The following is a 16,561-nucleotide window of genomic DNA, read 5'->3' as shown; positions in this document are numbered from 1 at the left end:
TCTGTTTGTTGCCACTTGTTTTACATTATGGACATGATGTTTAGTTGTTTTTTTTTATTTGATCACTTTATAAGCTCTGTTTTAAAGAGGTACTATACAAAGAGTTTATATTATTATTATTATTGTTGTTGTTGTTATTATTAGTATTATTATTAGTAGTAGTAGTATAGAACTTTGTAGTGGAAAGTATGGAGTATCTCTATACAACTCATGAACTGTGGCTCCCTCTGGTGTTCACAGTCCCACACTGTTTGGATATGTAAATAATGCGCCTCTTAAACAAAAGGTTTCGGTTCGAGTCCCGCACCAGCCCGCATGTCCATCCCGTCCAAGTGTCCTTGAGCAAGACACTGAACCACCCTTGCTGGTTATAAGTTCCTCTGGACTCCCAGGTCAACATGGACTGATCCAAGGGAGTCTGCAAGTGACAAACTCCTATCATGTGGCTCCATAGGATACACACTAATATTTTGACTGGCTTCCATTCAGTGAAAACTATGGACGTGGAAACCTCACAACTAGACAACATCTTCTGCAATATGACACTGATTTAACTGGAACGCATATCCCCCACGAAAAGTACACAACTCAACCCCCCACACACTCCCACTTCACACAGCAGTGGACCTCTCTCTTTGCGAGTAGACCGAACTATTACTGTCCTGGGGGATGAAGGTCTTCATAATCTGGCACAGCCTGCACGGAGCCCTGTTCACCAGCCTCACGAGGTGCCTCCTGAAGTTCTCCCCGACAAACACGTACAGGACGGGGTTGAGGCAGCTGTGAGAGTAGGCGATGGCCTCGGTGGCCTGTATCGCCCGCCTGATGGCCTTGCTGCTGTCGCATTCCGTATAAACGTGCAGCAGCTCCAAGGCTTTGAAGAGCATTGCGACATTGTAGGGCACCCAGCAGCAGAAGAACACGGCCACCACTATGAGAACCAAGTGAATGGCCTGTTTCTTGGATGACTGGCTGCACAGGAGCCTCCGAATGATGTGGGCGTAGCAGAAACCCATGATGGCCATCGGGATCAACAAGCCGAGAACGTTCATTTTGAAAAGGCCGAAGATGCTCCAGAAGTGCCTGCCGGGTGCTAAGGTACCAGCTTTGGAGTATAAAGGAGCGCAGAATTTATACATATTACCGTCTTTCTTTCGAGACTCCTGTACTTCAAGAAAGCTCAGGTCAGGAAAAGAAGCCGTAAATCCGGCCACCCAGGTAACAGCGGCCGCAAGAATCCCAACGGAGCGCGTCCGTACCCGCAGAGCGTACACCGTATGAACTATAGCCAGGTACCTGTCAATGCTCATAAGGGTGATGAAGAAGATCCCGCTGTAAAACCCGATATAGTGGGCACCCAGGACCGCCTTGCACATGCCGTCCCCGAATAACCACTGGTCGCGGGCTTGGTGGGCGAGGAAGGGAAGGGAACACACCAGGAGGAGGTCGGCGAAGGCCAGGTTGAGGAGGCAGACGTCGGTCATGCTGCGGAGGCGTACCCCGCAGACGATGACCCAGATGACCATAGCGTTGCCCAGGAGGCCCACGATGAAGAAGACGGAGTAGAGGACGGGGAGATAGTGGGCCCCGTGGCTCTCGTACACACACCGCCCCAGCTCATCGTCAGCGAAGCTGTTGTAGTCCCAGTAAGCATAGTCAGTGGTGTTCTCGCTGAAAGGTTCCTGGGTAGAGCTGGGAGAGAAATAGAGGAGCGAGCCAGCAGGAAAGACAGATGAATGATTAGGGAAGTTTCCAGTATTTCAGATCAGTTTTTTTTAGGTTAAAAAAAGTATGACTATAGCAGGAAATACCAGATTGTTGTGCTTCAGCAATCTACATCCATGTTCCTTCTCCTCCATTACTTCCATTTCTTTTCATACTCATACATTCCTGTCATATTGTCGCACAACTACAAATGCGAAGCACGCACAAAGATAATTTTGTAAGTGTCAAAGCTGTACAGTTACTTACAGCATTCATTATATTAGTTCGTTTTAATTCATTTCCAAGCATTTACATGGTATGTATCCTCTGAGTGGAGGAATAAAGGAAACAAAACGAACAAACGGGAAAGGAAAGGAAAAAAAGGAAGGAAAAAAAGGAACCAGACAAACAATTACTTGGCAGTGAGGTAGGACAGGATTAGACAGAGTGCAGAAAAGACTAAGAGGAGTAAGAGGAGTAAGAGAGACTAAGAGGACACACTAACAGGATAGGGACAGACAAGATACAGACGGACAGACATGACAGACTTTAACTGATTGTGATCTGTGTGTGTGTGTGTGTATAGATTTAATAGGTTTATATCTTACCCATATGAGTATTCTGTGGATGAATTCTCCCTGACAGTACCGACGACAGCAGCGATGGTCGTGGCCATGTTATTCCACCTGGAAGTCATTAAAAACATGACCTACTTACGGAGAAGAATGCCATCCTGCTGATGTGTATCACTGTTACGCTGCACACACCCTGGATAGCATGTTTAGTCTAGTGTCAGATTCATTTTTAATTCTGATACAGCTTGAAGTATACTAGCCCATACCCGGGGATGTGCGCGCCACAACTCCGAGCAGACTTGCCAAAAATGCGCATAAACAGCGTAAATTTGGGAAAATGGAAAAATCAGCTCCGTCAGTCCAAGTTTTCTTCTTATTAAACTTACACAAGTTTGTATGAACGTGAACTGAGTCCTGAAAATTATACCATATAGACCTCAGCAGAGAAGTAGTTATTATGGAAATATTCATGTGCTAAATGCAGATTAAGCATTCATGGAAGTGCAATATCAAATTTACTAAATAATGTATTGTGCACTTAAACTTGAGGGGGGAATTGGGGAGGTTCTGTCTCTGTTAAAGCAGAAGAAATATTGATTAGCTAGTTCAAAAAAAGTGATTGTTTAAAAGTCGTATGGTTGCATCACTCATAGTCGTCTCATATTACAAAATACAGCACATAATTATACAGAGGCATATTGCTGTCTTATGTATAGACTTGGTGAGTTGTATAGACATTTACAACTTACTGACATCTCTCCTCAAACAAAAGTGAAAAAGTCTCACCTCTCAGTGCTGTTAACCAGATAATTGCTGGTGGTGTTCATCTTGAATCACACTATATTGAGATACAAGACCAAATCAAACAGATGCTCTACTGCGCATCCAGTTGGAATGTGCCCTCTACCCGGCTAACTCGCCTTTTACTGCCTTGGTGTGACAACTGAACTTTCTCTGAAGCTCTTCTGAAAGAATGCACGAAGGTTTTGCAACACTCCCATCCCCTAACCACGGCATTAGCCAAACAGCACTCTCATGGGTGGGCTGAGGGCTTACATATGCTACAGATCTATGGTTAGACACTTCCTGAAACTCTATTGCTTTTACTTTGTTTCATCCGAAAGCCTATGCTTGCGGGTAGGTGAGTAACCAACCACAAGTCCACAATCTGCAAGCTTTGGAACCATGCAAGCTGACTCTGACCAGGCCTGCAGGCACACGAGCACACAGCTGGTGGCTTGCACGGAGCTTTGTTTGTGTTGTCTGTGTTTATCACTTGGAGAGAGATGAAGAAGTGACAGTGAAGTGCCAATGCCAATGTGTAGGGGCAAGCTCTGCCTAATGCCTGAGACCTTTCCTGAGGTCTGGCTAGCTCACAGAGCTCCACATCTTTCAGATCTCCACATCTTTCAGATCTCCACATCTTTCATGCACCATTTTGATTCAGTCAGCAATTGAGTTCTAGTTCGAGTGTAAGTATTTGTTTGTTTATTTATACAGCCCGTCTTCACATAAAAGACTTCAGAGAATGAGCCTTACTAGATCTAACTGATCAACAATCAACCAGAGAACAGAATGATATAGGACAAACATCAGGAAGAGCAAGATACACAAAAACAGATTATAGCAAGACATAACATGCAGCTAGACTTTTAACAAAACCCCATTTGATGAGATTTTGTCTCTCCGCCCCAAATCTGAGAATACTTTTATTGTTAGATATGATTTTGATCCAGAATCCCATGACTGTCTGTATTGTAGGTAGAGAGATAACAGTGAAACTATGATCAAAACAGTCATTCTTCTACATTCTCTAATTGTGTTAACTATTTGTAAATTAAATAATGCTGAAGTTTAACAATTCATCAATTTGCTGGGGACCCCCTGGAACCCCCTCAAGGACTGCTGGTGGTCCCCGGACCCCACGTTGAGAACCACTGATCTAGATAGTTATGGTAGCCAATACACTCATTAACAGACACACAGACACAGGGGTGTAGCACATTAATGAATCCTTTACTCAAATTTGCCAGCTGAATGGGACTTTGAAGAGCACATTTTGTTTTAAGGCAGGTACTGTAGTACTGTTGCCTATTCAAACCAACGATCTGTATTTACATTTAAAATAATAATTATAATAATTATAATAATAATAATAATAATAATAATAATGATAAGATATTGTAAACTATATCCAAACCCTACATACAAACAGCTGACTGTCCACTGCCTTGCTCTTATTTGAAGGAGCCAAACACATGCCTACGCCTGTCATTAACAGAAATGAACTGTTGGCATATTTGTTTTACATCAGTGTTGTCCAGTGTGGCACACATCAGCATTGTTCAGTCTCACTTGTGACATGTAGGCTACTTACGGTCGTCACCCGTCACAGACGCACGCGACATGGTACTTAAATAAACTAACTTTAATGGCTAAACACAACTGTTACTAATATAAAATAGGATGGAGTCTTCACTCGCATGCTCGCCGGTAGGCGGAGCTTTGGCTCTTCTTGCCCACAGCATTTCATACGTTAGCAAGAAATGGCAAAGCCAATCAGCGATTTTTTGGGGGGTTAGGGAGGCGGTGTCACGCCAATTTTTATCCGGGTGACACAATAACATTCTAAAACAGCTGTTATACTAAAGTTTCGTTACAGCGTCCGTTGCTATGCCGACACGGGACACCAATGCACTACACCAATGCAGCGGGACTCGTAGTAGAGAACGCTATCTGTTAACATTGACTACAAGGGCGGATATTTCATTTCACTGTTGGGGGGGACAATAAACAGAAAAATTTCTCAAGAGCAATTCCTGAAGGGGACACCAAAGGTGCCGCCAAAAGTACTGTTGTATTAAATGTATATAGAGGTCCATTATGAAACATTTCCATAAGCACTTCATTCCTTTCTTATGAAGATTTTATCAAATTGCCTTTGATATTACTGGGGTCTTTCTACTTGGCGTTTCGGTGCACTGAAAAATGATCGGATGTCTGTTTTTCTTTTCTCTGCCATTTTAACTGACCTGGCTGGCTGACAAATAGACACACACACACACACACACACACACACACACACACACACACACACACACACAGCATGCAGGTTATTTACAGTAGTAGGTGAGATGCAACACCCATTAACTGAACTAAAGCTAATATATGCCTAATTAGATTTAGTTTTCCCGAAAAAGCAGATCTCTAATGTTTTGCTGTCAATGTGTAAAAGTCCAGAACGCTATGAAGCCTGCCAGAAACTTACTTATATTTTAACATAATGTTTGTTGTAATTATGTCTTTTTTATTAATTAAGTCTTCATTTATTTCCAAAATTATGAACAAAATAACATAGTGGCAGCCATTTTACATGCAGTAAGAAAAAAATAATATACTTAGAACCTAATTACATAGGGTAAGTTAATCTTAAATATTATATTATAGAAATATTACTGTTACCATCTACAAAAGATAAAGTATTTTGGTATGAAATCCCGCATTTTAATTTAACCAAGTATCCTGTATCATAAATACATGTCTGGCATTTGTAACAAACCAAACCGCTTGAAAATCGGTCGAAAATTCAGTGAGTTATGATGATTTTAATTGTGGATAGACCTCCTGCCTCCATACACATACATGCATTAGGAGACGCGGCTGCTCCGTACCAACACGCTGACGCACAAGATTCAACCGCGAGGTAACGGAACAAAATGTAGTCTGGTTACAATTGTGAATGTGTTTTATTCTATTGAGTGGTAGAAGTAAAGAAAAATGTCTGACACATCCTTTGTTTTAAGTTAACCTCAGCTACTTACTGGAGGTCTGCCACCACTGACACACTTCGAGAGATCCTCCACACACACTCGTACCGAGGGCTAATGTGTGTGTGGGGGGGTTCGGGGAGGCAGGTAGGCAGTGGACCAAACCACTGTGAGGCATATGAGGGGGGGACTCAATCTTTCGAAACTTAAAAACGCATTGTTTTGCGTCTATAATTATCACAAGTGCTTTCAATGCATATTATTATATTATTTAAAATTATATAGTTATGTTTACAATGATATATTGCGGGGGACAACTCTCTGTTAGTCCCAGGAAGGGGGGGTCCGGACCCCCCTGTCCCCCCCGTGATTTCCGCCCCTGCTTGGTACACCCACAAAGTTTTGGCTTGTGTAGCAAGTGGCCTCACTGCTGGACCGGCCTCAAATACAGTCACAGAGGGAGGCTGCATAGGCAGATTACTATTATTACTGATTTCTTCAAGCGACTAAGAATTATTTTTACATGATAAAACATCAAATTAAATGTGTATATATTACATGTACATTAATATATCATACTGTTAGAAATTGTATCAGAACTTATATTTGTCTGAGCATCCCAGGATAGGTGAGGGACGGGTTGTTTTACCTGGTGTGTGGTGAAAAATATATATTGTATCTCAGTAGTAAGGCACTACTGAGAAATACACCAATGACTAAAAGGTGTGACAACATACCCTGCTCTCCCCTACATGTTCTGCATATGTAGCCTATTTACATATGCAATATATGTCCAAAATGCACTGTGCTTATCTCGTTTGTGACTGGTATAGATTTAACAAGGGAAATCAATAAGGGATAGTGGCTTTTACCTGGATTCACCCATGGATTCACCTCATTAGTGTAGCCTACTTCATAAAAGGAAAAGAAGAAGTATCTCGAATATTTCCTACATTTTGAGCAGTGCAGGAGGGCTGCCAAAAGCACACCAAGACTCAAACACAAAACCCATACCAGACAAATTATCTAGGCTACTACATTGTTTGGAGCCATTTCAACATATAACAACAGTTTAAAATGGCTCCAAACAATGTACCGGACAGAAATATTGAAGGATATATTTCTGTCTGTTGGTTTGTTTTGGAGCATCCACATGTTGGGCGAGGTAGAAGTAGAAAAAATAGCAAGAAGGCGTTGCTCATAACAGTGCTATTTCGTAGAAAAGAGAAGAAACAGACTACAGTATAAATTAAATACAAAACTGACCTGGAAAACCTACAGTCGTGCCAATGTTATACCCGACCTTCTCTGTTTTAGTTTTGGTTTTGGCGTTGTCTCTGTGTTCCGCTATTTTTTCCAAGACTAACCTAGGAACGTCTCCGATTGGCTGAACGAATCCGTCTGTCCAGAAAAAATTCACCTGGGCTGAACTTTCTGTCCGTCGTCATCCCTCTGGATAACGGACAGCTCTCATTGAAAATGAACTGAAATGAACGTACGGGGACAGACACAGCGGATCAGTGTGGCCGCATAGTCAGCCAGACTCATTTACTTTGGTTCTTTATTAATAATAATATTAATCAAAAGTAGCAATATTGTATATTTGCCACTGAGGCTTTTATTTTGAATTTTCTTTTACCGGAAGCCGTGTATTTATTGTGGCATGCTTGACACTGGCCAAGGGAAAATCAGTCGGGAAACGCGAAGATTATTATCAAGTGGATTTGACAAGTATAAGAATGAGTCAGTAGGATTTTTGGGGCCAAAGTAAGTTGTTATTTTAAATGGTGTAAATGTATCCAGGTCTTGTGTTGTAGTCATTTAGCCTTCGTGGAGACTTTGCGGTCTTTGTGCTCCAGGTCACAGAGTGACCGTGTCATCTCTGCTCACTGTCACTTGTCGGATCACGTTATAGAGATATCTTTTTAAAAACAATAAAAACAAATCATATTATTCCTAAACCTGGAAAATGTCTTTGGCCTAACTTTTTTCCGTGCTAAATCGCAGGTGATAATGATATCCACAGGGTTTAGGAGCAGCAGTGGAATTGAGTGTCCAGGATATTGTGGATATCATTTGAACTTGGATCATCACAATCAAAGTGCCACAGTTACAACAATGATGGAGGCCAGCAAACCGCCTACAGGGTAAGTCGTTATTGGCAATTATTGACCGAAATTTGCAACATTTGTCTACATTTGCCTCTTACACTTTAGGCTACTTAAAAAATCTTTCCAAATAGGTTATGACCTTATTGTAACTACCCTAATTATTTGGAAAGATTTTTGAAGTAGCCTAGTCTATAAACTATGTGTAGCCTAGCTTAAATCACAGTCGTTGGATGTGTTCGGAACCGCATACTAACGTACTGCCTACTACATACTCAATGAGTATGTACTGTATACTGCCTACTAAATATGAAATTAAGTATGCCATTACCAGCAGACTGTTCACATTGAAGTATACAGCCAAGTATCCCAGAATGCATTTCGCACCAGCCGGCAGCGATAGCGGGGATTTTAAAGCAGGCTAAAAGGTGTTGTAATTTTGGCTCTATGACTGTTAATATGTCACTTTATTAAGTTTTAATTTTTTTTCAGGCGAGAAAGTACCCACGTAGATTCCCAATATGTGGTCAGTTTATCCAAATAACGCCTGTTTGGAAATCTGCACCGACGTTTTCGGAGATCTGAGGAGCCGCCTATGGCAGCCGCTGGCCGGGACCAGCCGGTCATCCAGTGCCGGCGGCACGAGGGGGCATTGGGGGGCAATGCCTGTCCAAATGGGCTTTTGTGCCCCCCCAAATTTGAAGCCTAGAAGGTACTAAAATAAAACACACAAGATTTCTGAGCATTTATACTTTATATTTACATTTATATTTATATTTATTACATTTACGCTATTCTACTCATTATTTCGGCTGCTGCCCTAATAATATAGATAGGAGGATGCGGTCAAGCTCATATTATTCCATTGCGCATGCGTTTGAGATCAGAGCTGCCACACAGTCAGAAACACAGCCTCTGATTGGTCGACAAGTCAGGAACACAGCCTCTGATTGGTCAACAGACTCAACCCAAGGCATCGTGGAATTGCTAGACTAGTGGACGGCTAACAACAACAATAACTGTTTTCAACACGGAAAAATGGATAAATAATCACAGAAGACATTCAGTGTTGGATTTATCATTATGGATTTATTTTACAAAGTCTCCAAAAAGACACTGCTGTTCAAGGCTGGATTACAAAGCTTCTGGAAGGGATACGATCGCACCGGAGCCCTCAACGGTTAGCTTCTGGGCAAAATAAAGTAAGTCTCTCATGCAGCGTTCCAGACATATTTAGTATGTCATAATCTCGGTGTGATCGCCCCCTTATTCTGGCGGTTTTTAGGCGTGCATAAAAGTTAAAATATTCTCAACTTTTCAGCGCAAGGCGCGGAGTCGCACCGCTGGTCAATGTCACATTTGGGCCAGGCAGCCAATCAAATCAAGCAGAAGGCAGGCTTTCCTTCCTGTTTTGATGCGGTTTGATGTGGTAGGAATGGTGGGACACTGGCAAACAGATGAAAGCTGATATTAGCGGTCTTTAACCCGGTCGCACACGCAGCCCTGCTCCACAGGCGCACCAAGCTGTTTTGCCCGACCGCGGTCTGCCTAGGCATTTTTGACGCGGCTGCGCCTGTAGCGACGTTTCTCGGTGTGATCGCCCCCATATACGACATCGTTGACCTGAGGGGGTTAAAATACATAATATAGCCTACAATATAGTAGGCTACAAGTTATATATTAGTGTCGTTGTATTTTAGCATGGTAAAGCAAATTGGTCCATTTGGACGGGAGACGTGCAGCAGCAGTAAATAAATCAATGCGCATTATAAAAAATATAAACATTGTAAATTTGCAGAGAAACCCTTATTAACAAGAGGCGTTTTGCTTATGCAAAGAAATAAATCTATTTAAACGAGATATTTGCTTGCCACAAAACAATTCTGTGAACTGACAAAGAATTAAATTAATAAACTTTGTTAGTGAAATATCGTTCAAAAAGTGTAAACTAATGGCGTTCTATTATGATTTTAATTATGTTACGTTGAAAAATCATTGTGCCCCCCCGAGAAAATGTAATGCCCGTCCACGAATTTGTTTCTCCCGCCGGGCCTGCGGTCATCTCAGCTGCTAGCAGCCCGACTCCTGAGCTGATCGGCCGGTCAACGTCCGTCGTCATACCGGGGAGAACATGATTCGATGAACTGGTCTGTGCAGCTCTTTGGTGATTAGACCTCTGGCTCTAATGTCTCCGTAGTATTTTGATATATGATATAATTCCTTTTGGAAGATAAATGTTGGTCTCACAGAAGAAATCTAACAATTGTAGCTGCCACATTAGTTTGAATGTAAAGTGAAGCTTCATGTTTTTACTGGACAGAACAACAGCGCTGCCTCTTTGGCTCTATATGTACAGATATCACCACATTTCAATAAATATAAATGTATTAAAATGGCCTGGTAACTGGTGAATTGACTTGCATCAATTTATATAATGATCATATTTATTTATCACTTTTCAGAGAAATGTTCTCTGGTTAGTATCTATATTATTCGTTAATGTTAATATTGATGTGAACATGTTACAAAACTTTTCTATTCTTTTGCTCATGGCAACTTACCTCTGAAAGCTTCGGATCTAAACATTGATTGAGAAACAAGAACCTCCCGAGAAAGATGATTAGCCGAATTAAAAACTGATTGTTAGTTAAACTATCAGTCAGCTAGTGAGCTGACTGATAGTTTCAGTCAGCTCACTAGCTCCCAGTATATTAATGTGATGTGAACAGTTGAGATGAGAGAAAAAGTGAGAATCTTCTTAAATTACAATCTCTTATAGCATCAGAACACTGACAGACTCATGAATAAATTAATCTTTAAAGTGATCATTTAATCTTCATGCATCAAACACATTTCTAAAAGTGAAAAAGGCCTCATTACATGATCATAGAAATTGATACAGTATGTTTGATCATCAATAGATATATAAACAAATAAGTAACTAATAAGCAAAATAAATAGTAATAAATCATTTAATAGACAAATAAATTATAAGAATAAATAGTCAATCTAAATAATTTCATAAATATCCTTTACAGGTTGTTGCAAGAGGGCCATACTGCAGGGTAAATCCTCATGTTCCCCTGTTGTGCCTCTATTTCGGGGAAGGTGACCTCAGGAAGGACTTCCGTCTGTCAAGGCCAACAATGGAGAACCTAATCCTTCTACTACAGGGGGACACCGACCATGGATGGGGGAAGGCATTTGAGGTTCTTGTAATTGTGTACTGGTTGGCTAGTGCCACATCCTACAGGGTTGTGTCAGAGGCCTTTGACATTCCCCGCACCACGTGTCACGACATGGTGCACCGGGTCAGCAAGGGCATCCAAGGCATGTTTAGGAGGCTGATCCGCTTCCCCAACAGGGATGAGCTGGAGGAAATCGGGGCTGGGTTCCGGCAGCTGTCTGGTTCCCCAGCTTTCAGCAATGTGGCAGGGAGCATAGATGGGTGCCATGTTCACATTGTACCACCTGGACGGTTTGCGGCGGACTACTTCAACCGGAAACTCTTCCACTCCATCCAGTTTCAAGCCGTCTGTGACCACAAGGGTCGCTTTCTGGATGTCCACGTGGGCTTCCCTGGCAGTGTGCAGGATACCAGGGTCCTCAGGTGCAGCCCCTTGTATGTGCACCAGCTGTACCCACCTCCAGGATGGTGCCTCATAGGTGACGGAGGGTATCCCTGCTTGGCTCAACCCATTTGCCTGATGACCCCATTCCGTGAGCCTGTCCGGAATGTTGTTGAGGGCAGGTACAACACAAGGCTGTCCAGGGCAAGGTGTGTGGTGGAGAGGGCATTTGGGGTGCTGAAGACCAGGTGGCGCTCCATCTTTTTGAAAGCGCTAGAGGTGAAGGTGGGGTTTGTGTCGGAGGTCATTATTGACTGCCTTTTCCTCCACAACCTCTGCATCGGGAATGGGGACATTTTGGAGCCTGACGAAGATGGTGATGGTGATGATGGGGATGACTGTGACGAAGCCAATGAGCCACTCCAGCGGTCTGGGGACACCCTCAGAAGCAGGCTCGCAGCTGCAGTGTCTGCTCCAAATGACCGGATCCCTGTACTGCAGGAACATGATTATTGTTAAGTTTTTATTTATTTTAACCTTTACCCAGGGAGTTGTCTGATTTTCCTCATTTCAATTTCAATGTTATCCAACCCTGGTGAATACATGTACATAGTTGTAGTAAAGTTGGTAAAGATTTTTTTTTTTATTCTTAAACAATTTATTATAACAGATCCACAATCGCAAAGCTTCACACATCATATTTATTATGATTGATTATTCACACATCATATTTTTTAAGTCCAGTTGTTATTATTGTGGTTTCTGTTAATGTAGCAGTGGCGCTCCCACCTGAACATTGATAAAGAAAACACTGACAAAATTGTAATCTTTTTTTCTTTTATTTTTTTTGCAAAAATGACTGTAAAAGTAACATTATTCTTTCCTCCCTGGCTTGACTCTCCCTCTCCCTCTCCTCTCTTTCTCGCCATTCCTCCCTAGCTCTGGTGTCCATCCACTCTCTCCACTCTCTCTCCCTCCTCTCACTGTGCCTTCTCTCTTCTTCTCTCCTTTCTCTCTCCCTCTTCTCTCTCCAGTGCCTCTCTCTCTTTCTTCTCCTCCCTTTCTTCCACTCGGTGTTCCTTCTCCTCCTCTCTCTCCTCAAACTCCCCTAAGGAACGTGAGCCACTCCGACTCACGTTTCCTCTTAGCTGGAGTGCTAAATTCCTACTCTGGAGGAGAGACCACTGCTGCAGGGGTTGGTGCCATGGCTGAGGAGATGAGGTTTGGTGGGGTTATGGATGGTCTTTGCCCCATCACCTCATCCATGGTATCAAACCACTTCCAGTTTGCAGCAGTGGCCTCTCCTCCCTCAGTGCTCACACCCGTGCGAGGTGCCTTCAGTTCCTACAAAACAACATACAAAAAGGTCATCTGATAATCATTATTTAGCTAAACTTTTCACCACTAGTCATATACTCTGTGATTAAATTAGGGAAACCAGGGGAAAAAAATTGGATATGGGATAAACATAATGGACTGCATTGTTTTAACAAATTGTAGATATTACCCAGCACTGACTTTGCCTGATTATTTTGGAAAAAAAAACGAAAACACTTCCACTTGCGTGCACTCTATCACTCTGTACATGATATCTGAAAAGCCAGGGACTGTTTGGTATTCAGATTCACAGTCAGCGATGCACTTGAATCAATAAGGGAAAAAAAAAACACATGGACGGGAAGTGCAGTACATCATCCAGGAATAATTAAACTGACATTATGCATTGTTGGAAAGCAGTAGGTGATTTGCTCAGGTGGTAAAGTGATGTTTCCCCATAGAGTCTCCTTAAATCAGTTAACAAGTGGGATTCATGTAAAGAAAAAAGCATCGCCCTCATCTCCATGAAGTGATATAATGTCACTATAAACTCACACCCTAAGTCCTTATATGAATATTATAATGATTTTTTCATGTGCAGAGTGATAGAGTGCACGCAAGTGGAAGTGTTTTCATTCCCTAATGCAATATGTGTGGTTTGGAATTTTTTTTTGCAGTCAATAGTTCCAAAACGCAGTGATTCTATCCTCAAAAAAACATATTTAACCTTAATAGTAATGTGCTTTATTTTGTAGGAGTAGGTGATGATTTTTGTTAAAAAATGGTGAATGGTGAATATCTCATTTATTCAAGTATTGGTAGAAAGGAGAGAAGTTTGTATGTTGACTTCTCTTTGGAAGATGAATAAGAGATAAAAGAACAGACTATGAGCTTCACTGCCCTCCATGTTAAGTCATGCTAAAACAATGACACATTTAGCTTATGTTAGCCCAATGTTTTTGACTGTGCATTATCTATCATTTGTAGCAGTACGATCAAGTAAGAATGTATCATGTCTTAGTTAGTGGACAAGCCCAAATATCCTTTCTTAGGCCCACTGACCAGGGTGAATAACATCTTTCCTATAGCATCAGCATGAATATGTAAATTATGGTAATTGCTGTGTACTAGAGAGCTGACTTCATCAAAACTTAACTCAACATTGTAATTCTCATCTTAGGATTCTATGTGTCCTACATGGCAGAGCTTTCCATACAGTTCCCTTTATGTAGGAGTGCAGGAACAGTGCAGCAGGGATATAAAGTGTGTTGTCTTCAGTGGCATCATGTGTAGCGTGTGATACTGTTGGAGAGTGTTGATGAGCTGAATTAATTAAGCTAGGCTCATCTCCCCTCTGACCTTTCCAGAAAATGCCTCCTTAACCAGATACTCTTTAATAGAGAGGTTTTACACAGCCCACAGCTTTTTGGCGAAATTACAAAGTGGACCGGTCACAGTGTCAGTTGGCAAAAAGTGCCTTTTTATCCAGTCGATGTGTGTGTGTGTGTGTGTGTGTGTGTGTGTGTGTGTGTGTGAGACATTTCTGTCCATATAAATTACCATGGCAACTCCCATTGTGTTGTGATCTCTCTCTTTGGTCGTCGCTGCTTTACTACATAGCCTGGTCCTAATGAAACACAGCCCGTAAAACCACACACACACTCACACTCACGCATGCACACACACACACACACACACACACAGAACAGATAGACAGACACAATGAGGGAAGAGAACACTGCTCTTTTGAAGGAAATGAAATTGGTTTGTATCTGGTTTTTGAAATCTGAGCAGTGGGTGAATTGGGGAAGTGGGGTGAATGTGTGTGTGTGTGTGTGTGTGTGTGTACTTAAGGAGTGATGGAGAAGTAGACTAAATGAAGCCTTAGTTCCTAGCTCTCCAAGCCTGCAATTAAGGACGGACACCAAAGGCAACTTGGTGTCCTACCACAGATTGGAATGAATATGAAATGACATATTCCTTTTTTTTTATCATGGTTCATCAGGCCTGCTTCTGATTTGTTTTTTTGCTCCTGGTGTGTGTGTGTGTGTGTGTGTATCTGCCTGCCTGTGCACTTGTTTATCCAAGGGAGTCTGCAAGTGACAAACTCTTATCATGTGGCTCCATAGGATACACACTAATATTTTGACTGGCTTCCATTCAGTGAAAACCATGGAGGTGGAAACCTCACAACTAGACAACATCTTCTGCAATATGACACTGATTTAACTGGAACGTTTTCATTAAAATGAGATCCTTACAGGTAGGAACTGTCCATCAGGTAGGCTAATCACTATATATGTGAGCCGACGATGAAAGCATACCATGTCCCAACAGCAACTGGCACGAGCGATTTTAGGCTTTGTAACCGCATGACGTCACACACTGCTTAAAGTTAACAAGGTTCCTCGTGAGATGAAACTACGTACAAATGTAACATGTTTATAACAACAATTTAACAACTGTGCATCACCAAAGGTGACCACAAGATAAGAGCCAACACAGAGCATCACCACAACAATAAACAGCATGACACTGACACACTGTGAGATTACACCGGCCAACGGGCCAACCTAATGCTAATATCACCCCCTCGAAAACAAGACGATACATCTCAAGGGGTTATCCTCTTAATAAACTTACTTACATCTCAAGCACCAGCAGCACCAAATAATAAAAATGAACAGTTGTGTTTGTGGCGTGAGTGAGTTTATTATATATAAAAAGTTTTTATATAAAAATAGTTACAAATGCTCCAGCATTGATTTGGGGCCGTTTAGCACTTTTGAAGCCCTTCCTTTCCTGATTAAAGGAAATTCTCCTTATCTATGCTTGATAATATATAGACCACCTAGATATGATCCCAGCTTTATAAATGAATTCGCTGAATTGCTGTCCTCAATTCTGCCTAGATTTGACAAGTTTCTGATCCTTGGAGACTTTAATATCCATGTCTGCTGCCCTGACGACCCCCTGGGCCTGGAGTTCTTAAACCTTATTGAGTCTTTTAACCTATCACGTGCTCTGACTGGACCTACTCATTCAAAAGGTCATACTCTGGATCTTGTCCTATCCCATGGTATAACGATTCTGGACGTTGAATGTGTGGATGCCTGTAACTCTGACCACCAATGCCTTATGTTTAACATGGTGTTGCCTTGTGCTACCTCCATCACAGTCCCCAAAACTAGATCTAGAACTTTTAACTCATCCTCTGCTGCTAAATTTAATACTGCCTTCAACATTCCCACTAGCTTCTCTGGCTCGCCTCTTTCTGCAAGTGAGCTGTTGAATAATTTTAATGATATGTGTTCCTCCATCTTAGATGAAATCGCTCCTTTCAAGACCAGAAAATCTAGTCGCCCCTCGATGCCCTGGATAAATGAAAATATTCGGGTGCTGAAACAAAAATGCCGCAAGGTGGAGCGCTTGTGGAAATCATCAAAACTCACAGTTCACCTGGAACACCTTAGGTCTCTTCTTAAGACTTTTAATGCAGAGGTTAAAAATTCTAGATCTGC

At 41.9% G+C, this 16,561-nt stretch overlaps 1 protein-coding gene across 1 annotated transcript; it reads right to left on the bottom strand.

Annotated features, from left to right (window-relative positions):
- Positions 1 to 84: 84 nt before the first annotated feature.
- Positions 85 to 2,437, bottom strand: LOC139931246 (C-C chemokine receptor type 8-like). The gene is made up of 2 exons (XM_071924695.2): positions 2,313 to 2,437; positions 85 to 1,692 (listed from the first exon to the last, which is right to left on the bottom strand). The coding sequence occupies exons 1-2, from the start codon at positions 2,408 to 2,410 to the stop codon at positions 612 to 614; spliced, it is 1,179 nt and encodes a 392-aa protein (XP_071780796.2). The 5' UTR covers positions 2,411 to 2,437; the 3' UTR covers positions 85 to 611.
- Between the last annotated feature and the right edge of the window lie 14,124 nt (positions 2,438 to 16,561).

This window comes from Centroberyx gerrardi, chromosome 20 (genome assembly GCF_048128805.1).
Source record: "Centroberyx gerrardi isolate f3 chromosome 20, fCenGer3.hap1.cur.20231027, whole genome shotgun sequence".
NCBI lineage: Eukaryota > Metazoa > Chordata > Actinopteri > Beryciformes > Berycidae > Centroberyx > Centroberyx gerrardi.
Note: the sequence above shows the minus strand (reverse complement) of the source record. Positions and strands in the feature narration are given on the sequence as shown.